At 33.0% G+C, this 13,242-nt stretch overlaps 1 protein-coding gene across 3 annotated transcripts in view; it reads left to right on the top strand.

The window, feature by feature from the left end:
- LOC106463642 (serine/threonine-protein kinase 25-like) overlaps positions 1-13,242 on the top strand; it is a 55,906-nt gene that overhangs the window by 40,050 nt on the left and 2,614 nt on the right. For all 3 annotated transcript variants that reach the window (XM_022391185.1, XM_022391187.1, XM_013923693.2), the window contains exons 4-9: positions 5,530-5,684; positions 6,435-6,620; positions 7,201-7,346; positions 9,481-9,670; positions 10,115-10,456; positions 10,725-10,924. In XM_022391185.1, coding sequence (XP_022246893.1) covers positions 5,530-5,684; positions 6,435-6,620; positions 7,201-7,346; positions 9,481-9,670; positions 10,115-10,456; positions 10,725-10,924 — 1,219 coding nt within the window. The remainder of the gene's footprint in view (positions 1-5,529; positions 5,685-6,434; positions 6,621-7,200; positions 7,347-9,480; positions 9,671-10,114; positions 10,457-10,724; positions 10,925-13,242) is intronic.

The following is a 13,242-nucleotide window of genomic DNA, read 5'->3' as shown; positions in this document are numbered from 1 at the left end:
TAAACAGCTGTTTACAGAAATGTTCAAAATTAGTATTTCTAATCTTAATCATAGTTGCTAATGTTATCATTAACTATTTGTAGTGAAAGAAATTTTGTCAAAAGTTTCGATCAAATTTTTATACGATAAACTATCTTCTTTGGTTCAGAGGAAAACACACTCTCCTCAACAACTACAGGGTAAGAAGCACACTCTCCTCAACAACTACAAGATAAAAAAAACACTCTCTTAAACAACTACATGTTAAAAAAACAGTTTCCTCAACAAATACAGGATAAAAAAAACACTCTCCCCAACAACAACAAGATAAAAAAACACTCTCCTAAACAACTACATGGTAAAAAAACACTCTCCTCAACAATACAGGTAAAAAAACACTCTCCTCAACAATACAAGGTAAAAAAACGCTCTCCTAAACAACTATAGAGTAAAACGCAACAAAATATAAAGATTATCTGAGTTTAATTCAGGCTATTTTTTATTTTTGGTCCTAATGTTTAAATTTTAATTTTTAAGGTGTAATTTCCTGTTTAGTTAAAAGTGTTTAAGGCTGTTTAACCTTTCGAATTACGACTGTTGAAAGTTACCAGCTACCAGTAGTAGGATTGATTTTCTTTTAGTATTAACAACATATTGAAATTAAATTATGTTAGCCTCAGTTATTGTATCTCACCTGATGTTGCCAGATAAACCTGATGAAATGTTGTGTATAAAATAAACAAAAGTTTTACAATGTACAACCGATAAAAACTTGTATGAATTTTGAAAAAATAGTTCTTTCTAATATTTAATTAAAGGGAAATAATCTTTTGTAGCGCCATCTATTGGAAAGTATAAAAGTAAGAATGTAATATAGCGGAAAGTTTCAAGTTTGTATAAGTTTATATTAACAACAGATATATCAAATTTTACTTTGAAAAATAATAAATTAAGAAGATGTGTAAGTTGACTAATTTTTTGAAAGGCAAATAGCATACTCAGCTATGCCCTTGGTGAAAGCCCGACAGATCCGGTGAAAAGTGAACTCTCAGTCCATAATAGTCTTTCTTTTTGAAGATAGTAATCACTTACTAATATCAAGTGCCTTCGATCTCGAACCCCATTATAATAAACCTATAAGAAAACCAAATGTTAATTATAACAAAGCAAACTCCCTAGATCAATTATTACCAGAATCAACAATAAATATAGCAGCAAAAATCATCTGATATTGATTATTATTATTGTCAAACAATTACTGAAGCTGCAGAACATACAATACCCAAACAAGAACAATATATAGCTCAAAACAGATGGCAACCTCATACACAAATTATAAACATGATAAAAGAACGTCGCCAACTGAGAAGACAATTTATGAATACAAGAGACCCATACATCAAAATTAAGACTCTAAGAAACAAAGTAAGAAACGAAATAGAACAATTAAAACAAGATACTTGAGACAAACTCCGTTCAAAACTAAACGATCACACAGAACTGAAGAAGTTTTGGTCACACCTAAAACAATTTACAAACAATCAAAACAATAGTAAATCATATCCGAAAATAAAATAGCATATACAAACGAACAAAAAAGCCGATGTGTTTAACGAACAATTTAAAACAAATACTGAACCAGACATAGGACACACATTATTTTAATACAGTAAATGAGTATATTGAACAAAATAAACACATACACACCATATTTCCCAATAACTACCACAAATCCACAAAATTCAAGCAACAACAATGATTATGCAAGTAAAATAAGACAGACAATAACAAAAATAGAATGTTTGTTTGTAATTAAACACAAAGTTACACAATGGGCTATCTGTGCTCTGCCCACCAGGGGTATCGAAACCCGGACTCTAGCGTTGTAAGTCCGCATACATACGGCTGTGCTACTGGGGGCAAAATAGGAGGAATTGCATCAATAAAACAAACCAAAAATAAAACTTTAAGTGAGGATGTAATACAAGCCATTCTCTTTAAAAAGGGCACTTAGAAATTTTTTGACCATTTAACACCGTTATTGAATTTATTCCTTAACTCTTTTTACATCCCAGCCTCTTGGAAGCAAGCAAATGTTATTATGTTTCTAAAGGAAGATAAACCAACGAATAAACCAGGAAGATACTGACCAATTAGTCTGATTAGTTTTAAAGGTAAAAATTTAGAAAGAATTATTAGCAATAGGATCTCCACTTTTCTAGAGATCTCATCAAAATTACATGAAGTTCAAAATGGTTTAAGAAAACTTCGGCAAACAACAGATCATTTATTTAGGTTAACTGAAACCTTAATAGATATTTCTAATCATAAGAAATGCACTGTCGCCTGCTTTCTTGATATAGAGAAAGCATTTGACACTGTATGGCATAACGGTCTAAGATATAAATTGAAACTATTAGAATTACCAACGGGTATTACTAGCTGGTAGTCTAACTCCTTACTAAATATAAAATATAGAGTAAATGTGGAGGGCACCTGCTCAAAGTATTTTACTCTCGAGGCAGGTGTTTGGTAAGCGTAGAGGGCACCTGCTCAAAGTATTTTACTCTCGAGGCAGGTGTTTGGTAAGCGTAGAGGGCACCTGCTCAAAGTATTTTACTCTCGAGGCAGGTGTTCGGTAAGCGTAGAGGGCACCTATTCAGAGTATTTCACTCCCGAGGCGGGTGTTCCACAGGGAGGGGTAGTTAGCTCTAGCTTTTTCAAAATATGTGTAAGTGATATGCCGTTAAATGATCCAAATTTTAGTTAAACATAACAATTTGCAGACGATGTGGTGATATGGAAGAACTCTGTGACTCCTTCGATTGCAGCTACAAATTTACAGCCTGTTCTGAATCAAATCGTTGAATACTTTTTAAAACACAGGATAAAAATAAATGTTTCTAAAATGAACCTTGTTATATTTTCAAAATCGATCAAAACACTAAGAAATCCTCCTGAAATATACTTGAACGTAGTTCTTCTAAATGTCGTCACATCGGCAGAATATCTTGGTATAACTTAACGTTCAAAATTAACGTGGAATAAACATATTACCCAAATCAAAAATAAGGTGTGACAACGAGCAAACTTCGTTAAGAGATTAACAGGTACAAATACAGAAGCCACACCAGAAAATATAATAAAAAATTTACAAACAATACATTAGACCGATAATGTACAACAGAATACCAAGATCAGCAAATACTAATTTTATGCATAAAAACATAAACATTAAACCAATCAAAGACAGACTTGAAGATTGCTCGTTCCAATACTTTGATTAAAAATATACATAAAAACGACTCACTAACCACAATAGATCGTTATATCATACATGATAATGATAATCCTAAGTATCTCTCCCCAATCAATGTTTACTATAAGAAAAAGTCCAACTGCATTAGACCTTAACATATCGCTTAGAATTAAGTATCACTTGTGTAGTTAAAAGGGTTTTTATATGTGAAATACGCGACTGATGATTATTTCAAGTGAAACAAAAGTGACTTTTTGCTAATGAAGAGAAATATTCAATATGGAACTGTTTGTGACTGTATACGACCAAATGAAGAGAAATATTTAAAATGGAACTATTTGTGACTGTATACGACCAAATGAAGAGAAATATTCAATATGGAACTGTTTGTGACTGTATACGACCAAATGAAGAGAAATATTCAACATGGAACTGTTTGTGACTGTATACGACCAAATTAAAAGAAATATTTAATATGAAACTGTTTGTGACTGTATACGACCAAATGAAGAGAAATATTTATTATGGAACTGTTTGTGACTGTATACGACCAAATTAAAAGAAATATTTAATATGAAACTGTTTGTGACTGTATACGACCAAATGAAGAGAAATATTCAATATGGAACTGTTTGTGACTGTATACGACCAAATGAAGAGAAATATTTAATATTGAATATTTCTCTTCATTTGGTCGTATACAGTCACAAACAGTTCCATATTGAATATTTCTCTTCATTTGGTCGTATACAGTCACAAACAGTTCCCAGTTCCATAATAAATATTTCTCTTCATTTGGTCGTATACAGTCACAAACAGTTCCATATTAAATATTTCTCTTCATTTGGTCGTATACAGTCACAAACAGTTCCATATTCTGTATACAACCAAATAAAGAGAAATAGTAAATACTATAGACAGTCTATTTATGGACATGGCTCTGAAGAGGGAAGTAAAATTAGTGTTTCTACTCAGTGTTCTACATTAGTGTTCAAGCTTTGATTTCTTGAATAACTTCATGTAATTTCGACAGTTTCTTAACAATAGACAAGGAGGGAGGACGAGGTCTGGATTGAACGTGACCCTCTAAGGTCGCACACAACGACCAAAACATTGTATATGGATCTTTTATTACTGTATATTTCGGTTATTATAGGAAACAAGCCGAAATGCTGAAGATTTTATTATTAATCTTTGACTTGGAGAATTTTGTTGTGGTGTGGGATTTGTTCAAACTCAACTATTTACAATAGCTACTGCAGTAGCGATATCAATGTTATTCTGCAAAATATTTTCATTTTTCAATAACTGGGAAAGTTTAATATGAGTTTGGTTTACTCTTGGATTACTAAGTTAGCATGCCAAGATTGGTCTTGATTGGTCAACTCGTTTAAGAGTAGATACGTCCACAGACAGACAGAAAGATTTCATTGATATTGGATACTCACCACACCGCTTTGGCTTAAGGTAGCACTGACCCTTAAAGAGCGCCCCCAATATTTCAAAAGTCACATTTTTTTTTCAAATTTAACTTAAATCGAAAGTTGAACATCTTTTCTACATAAATAACCCATTTTTGTCTTAACGGCTATTTTCTCAAAATAGTTTTCGCTGGGGTACCAATTTATTAGCATGATAACTTCACCATTAATTAAAGCCAATATCAGCATGAAATTTAGTTGATATTACACTCTTCCATGGCTATTTTTTTTTCAAAAATCTTTGCCAGTTGTCTTATTATGAGTCTAATTAACACTAACGAAGGCATTAGTTGAAATTAATTGCCCCATAGCTCGTTAACGTTACAGAATATTTGCTAAGGTTTTAATTCAAGGTATGAGGATGCTCACAAAGAGCACGTATATCGATTTTCACATGTTTTTTGTCATTTCTAAGTAAACTTATGGTGTTAAAACAGTTTATGTTATGTATTTCTTTATCCCTGCCGCATTAGTGATGCAATGATATATATATATATATGGCTGAAAGTTTACTTTCAGAGATTGCGATATCATACTTTTGTTTTGTGTTCAACTTGAAGGTTATAAGAAGTGTTTTCTCAGTGCTACCTTAATGCGTATAACACCTATATAAAGAATACCTGTTCCCCGATTTTTATGCTCAGCAGAGGTGGATAAATAAAATTCCAATTTTAAAATTACAATTATGTGTATTATATAAGTTTATAAAATTATTGTAGCTTTTTCTTCCGAACATCCTATTAATGATGTTTATTTCTCTTCACAATGATCAGTGTTAATTGTTTTTTGTTTTGTTTTTATCTCAATCAGCGGCCAACATCCTATTGTCTGAAGCAGGAGATGTGAAGTTAGCAGACTTTGGTGTTGCAGGCCAGCTGACTAATACAATCAAACGAACCACATTTGTTGGAACTCCGTTCTGGATGGCTCCAGAAGTTATCAAACAATCTGCATACGATAGCAAGGTTATTACTTTTTTGTTACTGCCATTCATGAATATATACAATGCAGTATAGAGTAAGCTGACTATTCACAAAATATCAGTTATTTTATTTTGTTCCCAAAACGATGATAAAAATTATCGTGTTTTTCAAACTGATTGTAAATGTTATATAATATTAATATTTTCCTTTAATGATAAGTATTCATAAAAAATTAGTGTTTTGAAATCCATAAAAACTTTATAAAACTTTTATTTGTTGGTTATAAAGCTATTTTTACATACAGAATATCACAGAAAACTTTTAGAAAGTTCACCTGTAGCGTCGTACGCACTTAGGCCTAACTCTGCCAATCCAATATCAGAACTAGTTTGTCTAAGGAGACTAACAACAATGTATCTATCTATGTAGATGTATAAATTGTTTAATATTGATGTACATTTCTAACTATGTTTTCGATAGATAAATCAACATAAAGTAGAAACTCTAGTTTTTGTTTTGTTTTTTTAACTGATACGTTTTATGAATATTTAACACATGAAAGCTTTTTACATTTGATTGATAAAGCGGACAATGTGTATCACAAGGGAGCGCTTCAACACATAGTTTTTGAGAAATGTGGCAAAAACGACTAAACAGCTCTAAAAGAAAAATCTTCAGAAAACTGTTTTACGTTTTTAAGTAATTATATGATATATAATGAAAAAAAGACCTAGCCTTCAGGAACTCAACAGTATCTCTTTATTAAAAATATATTTCTCGATTGTCCGCTAGGCTGACATCTGGAGCCTCGGTATAACAGCTATTGAACTAGCTAAGGGAGAGCCCCCGAACTCTGATCTCCACCCCATGAGAGTGCTTTTTCTTATTCCCAAGAACAACCCCCCACAACTCACAGGCGACTACAGCAAACAGTTTAAGGATTTCGTGGAGGCATGTCTAAATAAGGATCCTGAAAATGTAAGGATTTTGCCACTTTTGTAAAAAATCACAAAACTGTATGTATGTGTGTGTGTATATATATATAATGAACGCTACAAATAGTATATTTATTACTTATAACGAGGCCAATTACACTTTTTTTTTGGAAAAACCTAAGTGTTTCCAAATAACTGTTTTATTCATATTTATAAATAACACAAAATATTCGATATTCATATAAAATATATAATACAAAGTTTCTACCTTTGGAATAGGCCCTGCATGGCCAGGTGGTTAGGGCGCTTGACTTGTAATCTGAGGATCGCGAGTCCGAATCCCCGTCCCACCAAACATGCTTGCCCTTTCAACCTTTTAACTAATGTGACAGTCAATCCCACTATTCGTTGGTAAATGAGTAGCCCAAGAGTTGGCAGTGGGTGGTGATGACTAGCTGCCTTCCCTTTAGTCTTACATCTAAACGGAACGACGAGCGCAGATAGCCCTCGTGTAGCTTTGCGCGAAATTCAAAACAAACAAACCTTTGGTATAAAAAATGTCTAGTTAATATACAATGTTTAAACTATCATAAAATCAGCTTATATTCTTTTGTCAATGATAGCGACCAACAGCAAAAGAACTTCTGAGATCTCCATTTATACGAAAGGCCAGAAGAAACACTTGTCTAGTGGATCTTATTGAACGACACAAAGAGTGGAAAATGTCGGGTGGAGGGCAGAATGATAGCGATTCCGAGACTTCAGACCAGTGAGTTTTAACTAAAATTAGTTAACTCCTTCTTTGTCAAAGTTTTCTTATCAATAAAATTTGTAGTATTTAATTATGAAATTTTTACTCTCGGCACAAATTCTTTATTTATTATCACACCTATTTAACTAACATTTGATTTCATTATAATAAAGTTTGGGAGACATAGGTCGTACAACTTGTTTGATCAGTAAGTCACTACAGAGATGTTCCCCTTGAATAACTAAAATCCTCTTCGTATTTGCGAATAATTTTCTTTATGTATCCCTACAGCGGGAGTTTCCAGACTGGGGGACGCAAGAAAATGTCGAGGAGGGGGGTGCGTATCAAATACACAAAATAACAATACTTAGTATCTATAGATTCACTTAGTGTGAGACCTTAGTCAATATGTGTAATATTCTGAAGGCTGTGTGCTGAAACACTCTGGGCATTCATGCTCTAAAGTATTAAAATGTTGTCTTGGATTGAAATTAAACATTTAGTTCAGGGTCTATTGTAACATGCAATTGTGCATAAAATTCGTCATTACCAAAATCATTTGTTCAGTTGAAAAGCACGGTTTCGGTATTACAACTTAAAGTCGAAAATCAGTTGTTGATTTCTTAATTTGAATGGAAGTAAAGTTAAATCTACCTGTATTTGAATAAAAAGTATTTCTCTACCCCCCCCCTCCCCCCTAGGCTAACCGTTGTTTATCTTACCTAACATCTAGTAGAGAACTGTTGACGTTTTCCCCTGTTTCCTAGTTCCTAAGTTGAATCCCCAGTTGGCTCAGTGGTAAGTCTGAAGGCTTATAACGCTAAAATACTGGGTTTAGATACTCGTGATGGCGCAGCACATACAGTCCACTGTGTAGGTTTGTTCTTATCAAGGAACAAACAAACCAATTCTCAGTTGATAATCTGAATAGCACACTAACTACGTGCTCTACTGTTATAGTCAACTTAAACAGAGTGAGTAAATAGTGCCCACATGTTAAGTTTCGTTGATGTGTGGATTGGATGTCAACTTAATTTGAGAGAACGTAAGGTAAACGGAACGTGATATATGTAAATCATTCACGAAACTATTATTCAGTTAGAGTGTGAGAGAAAGGGGGCCGGTTTGAAAAATTACCCTTTGTGTCTCTCAAAACTCTATTTGTACAGTTATAAAAAAAAAAAACGCCCCCAGAACAGTGCCTGTTTTAGTTGCGTGGATGGCTTAAACTGTCGCCGAGTTTGAGTAAACTTTCTTTAAAACCAGCCTCATTCTAATGCGAGCGACATTTCAGCTGTTAGAATGTTCTCTCAATTCTATAGTTTTTAACTGATAACGAGATGTTCTGATAATGTTATGATAACATGTTGATATAAAAATTTGTTCTGATAATGTTATGATAACATGTTGATATAAACATTTGTTCTGATAATGCTATGATAACATGTTGATATAAACATTTATTCTGATAATGTTATGATAACATGTTGATATAAACATTTGTTCTGATAATGTTATGATAACATGTTGATATAAACATTTGTTCTGATAATGTTATGATAACATGTTGATATAAACATTTGTTCTAATAATGTTATGATAACATGTTGATATAAACATTTGTTGAACATGTTATCAGAACATTATCAGAACAAATTTTTATATGAACATGTTATCAGAACATTATCAGAACAAATTTTTATATGAACATGTTATCAGAACATTATCAGAACAAATTTTTATATCATCATGTTATCAGAACATTATCAGAACAAATTTTTATATCAACATGTTATCAGAACATTATCACAACAAATGTTTATATCAACATGTTATCATAACATTATCAGAACAAATTTTTATATGAACATGTTATCAGAACAAATTTTATATCATCATGTTATCAGAACATTATCAGAACAAATATTTATATCAACATGTTATCAGAACAAATTTTTATATCAACATGTTATCAGAACAAATGTTTATATCAACATGTTATCAGAACATTATCACAACAAATGTTTATATCAACATGTTATCAGAACATTATCACATATAAAAATTTTAACATTTTGCAGAGTAATTTTCTCCTCGAGCTGACGTAACAAATAGATAATCATTCCTCAATATTTGTGTATTTTTCGTTAAGGGAGGAGTCGAGGAGTTATGATACGTGGAAGAGTTGGCGGTGGGATTTAGGAACAGTCAAACGATCAGAATCTTGTAGTTTTTCTCAACAGATAGAAGCACCATCCAAAATCCATCAGAATGGAGACTTGTTCAACAATCTCAACAACAATGTGATTCATGAACGTGCAGCAGAAAAATCAAGTTTTCAGGTAGGCAGTTAAAGCAATAAAAGCGGCAATAAACTGCTGCATTAATAACATGATTAATTGCAGATACCACATGATTGTTATACTCAAACACGCACACCTCATCTCTAAATAATTTCAAGTTAAAGCTGAGATTAGTTCTACAATTAAAATATGAAAAATAGTCATTTATGTAAAAAAAAAAATTGTCAGACTGTTTCATAACATTTTCGGTCAACTAATTCCAGTTTGTACTTTAGTTATGTCCATAACCTCAATAATTGCTTGTACTTATAATGTATATATGACTATGAATCTCATTTAACCCTCCATATTTTTCACATATAATTAATAAATGGCCCTCTGACTTCATTTTATTCACCTCTTTTAATCAACTTGGCTAAAGTTTTTTTGTGTGTTTTATTCTGAGAATTGATTACATTACTGACCTTTATTATCCATTCCTAGTCTGTAACAGTCGTAGAATCACCGGAATTAATAAGCAAGCAAAAAGTCAAAGAAGAGGTTTCTAAAGAGTTTCCAAAAAACTATTTATCTCCCAATCACATAATTCAGAATGGGGCTATCCTTACAAAAAATGTGGACATGGGAATAACTGTAAACTCTGAGAACAAAGATATGTTATATAGAGAACCTGGAACTGGACAACAAATTAAAGAAGACAAAAAATCCCAAAGCCAAAATAAAGATGCTAAGAATGTATCCACAACTCCACCATCAACAACAAAATCAACGTCTTTCAAGGAATCATCTTGTCTGTCAACAGTGATTCATCCACTGATCAATGAGGTAGGACCAAAGTGATGAGATGTAAAAATTGATTTGTTTTATTTCTTTTGACATATAGATAAGTGATTATGTTTGTGTTTGTTTTTAGTTTTCTAGTCTGATAAAATATTATAATTGTAACTGCTATTGGAAATATATTTCCGAATGAATAAACAGCGAAAATTGATGGTTATTCATTTGGAGAGCTTTTCTTGTCATATATTTTTTGCAGGCTTAAGTGTTATCACACCTTTTTTACTTTATTACTCACAGAATTCTCTGTTCTCAGCTTCACAGAAAGCACCAGAATCAAGATAAGTCGCAGGACAATGGATTACCTAATGCTATTAAAGATCTCCAAGCTGCCTTTGATATAGCTGAAAAGTCGTGTCCAGGAATTAGTGACACTTTTGTCACTGAACTTCTCCGTCACCTTCAACCTAGTTTTACTTCACAGAAACTACAGGAAACAGTAGATAAATTGAAAAGGTAAATAATATTGATAATAAAAACTTAGACATTTCAGTTGAGAAATTACATTAAACTAAGCTCCTAACAACTAGAGTAGTTCGGAAATGAATGCTACACCACTTCTTTGGAAAACTTAATAGGTTGTTAAAAACAAGGAAAAACAAATTCATGCAAAGGGTCAATCACACTTTATAAGAACGATGTTACACTCGTGATGCCCTTGGAAATATTTATTCCTTCCTTGATTATGCTCAATCTGATGGCCATGATTAAGACAACTGCCCACGACTCTGCAATTTCTTTTGTAACTTTAAGCAAAGTCAATCCGCATCTCTTCACAAACTTCCTATAATTAAATTATGTGCGGCTGTCGACATCCAAAACTAAGTTTAAGCTGAATAAATACACAAAAGTTCATTGAATTTGCAATGGAGTATTTGGCAGGGATGTGGTTAAACGGGATTGATGTATTCTTCAGTCGAGTTGCTTTTGTGGTTAAGCGGGATTGGTGTATTCATCAGTCGAGTTGCTTTTGTAATCTTTTATTATTATTATTTTTTACAAAAACAGCCACTGAGTTCGAGGTGTCCCTGAAAGCATGCCATTCTTCATCAGTTTCGGTTTCTTTGTTATTACCTTGTTGGCATTAGTGAGAGATATGCCCAGTTCCATTTCATTTACTCTTTAGGTCGAAAGGCTCTCTTTAACTACAACCTCGGCTTTGCGGATGGAATTGTTGGCCCTAATTGGCTTTGGGTGTTCTTTCTGAACCCATTCCTAATCGCACTTTGCCAGAGGCCCTGCGTCATGCATCTGGAGCGAAATGCTATTTGCTATTGCATTAGCGTATGCAAATCGATCTTATATATTCCGATCAACCCTGTCATTATAGGAGAAAATTAAACGTTAAATAATCCTTTACAAGCTGTAGGGAAAATATAAATATTATGTTTCACGAACAAAACTAGTGCTCAAATAATAGCAATTAACAATATAATGCGCCCCAGTGGCTTAGCAGCAGTTCTGAGGCTTATAAGGCTAAAAACTGGGTTTAGATACCCCTGGTGGGCACAGCACATATAGTCTATCATGTAGCTTTGTGCTTAACAGTAAAACAAACAAACAAAACAATCTGTTTTACTGTAGACAGGAACTTGAAAGTATTTGTCAATGTTCTAAAGTCATCAGAACTACTTACTAACAACTTTTATAGACACCAAAACAATATCAACCAACAATATTTCATAAAAACCTAGATAAAAGATAAATAATTGTATGTTATTAAACTAAATAATAATAATAATCAATAATTTGCTAGAAACATAAATAAATAGGATCAACCTTTTAACACTTGGTACATCGGAACATTTTTATCATATCAATGACTTTAATTTCAGAATGTCTCGAGCAAGCAGAAAATACTCCATGAAAAGCAAGAACATTAATTAGAAACATTTTATGATGACGAATATGCACGAGTTTGGTTAGAAAACATTATAAAAGGTTAAAAATTTATCATTGTGTTGCTTCCAAAAAAAATAAAAAAATGGGTCACAATTATAGAACTATCATCAGGCATGAGTATGAAATTTTCACCGGAATTAACAACCATAAAAGGCTAGGAGTTTTTATATTATATTAGTAATTAATTTTGTTAGTGTTGATTTGCAAATATTTATATCAAAGGTTATATTAACACGATTATATTAACACTATGTCGTTATGCCATGTTACCACGTCTAATCGTGCTCTGTCTGACAATCGTGCACCTTGACAATACTCCTGCAGTGTAGCTTCTATTGCAAAAAGCTTCATTGTGTGACTGTTGTGTTCAAAGCACATGCTTCCTTCAGACAGGCTTTCCATAACACATCTGGTGTACAAGAACGACGATTTCCCAGTGCCTGTTTCAACAGTCCAGGCACATAAAAATTCATAGGCGCTTCTTCCAACGACATGACCAATGCATCTTCATATGTAATAGCAAGAATAAGATTTCATTCTTCAGCTTCTTGAGATATTCAACGGTTGAACTAGTTTGTCGTGGAAGCAACTTGTGTGCACTTGACTTGTGTCGCTTTTCCAGACTGGGGTCCTTCTTGATTACGTTTCGTACTGTTCTCTCAGACACGTGGATGTCTTTTGTCACTTACCTTTATATTCATAGGTTCCTGTTACAAGACACTGCACTTTACCTACCAAGGCTGGGGAACGAAGTGTTGTAGGTCTCTTTCTAGATGGTCCTGGCTCCCCAAATTGGTCTGTCTTCCAACACCGTGAAGTATAACCTATATCTTTATGATCCGAGTGTATGAATATTTAGTGGAGGAAAAGGG

The sequence above is a fragment of the Limulus polyphemus genome, unplaced genomic scaffold (genome assembly GCF_000517525.1).
Source record: "Limulus polyphemus unplaced genomic scaffold, Limulus_polyphemus-2.1.2 Scaffold1451, whole genome shotgun sequence".
NCBI classification, from domain to species: Eukaryota; Metazoa; Arthropoda; class Merostomata; order Xiphosura; family Limulidae; genus Limulus; species Limulus polyphemus.
The sequence above is the reverse complement of the archived record's forward strand: the minus strand, read 5'-3'. Positions and strand labels throughout refer to the sequence as shown.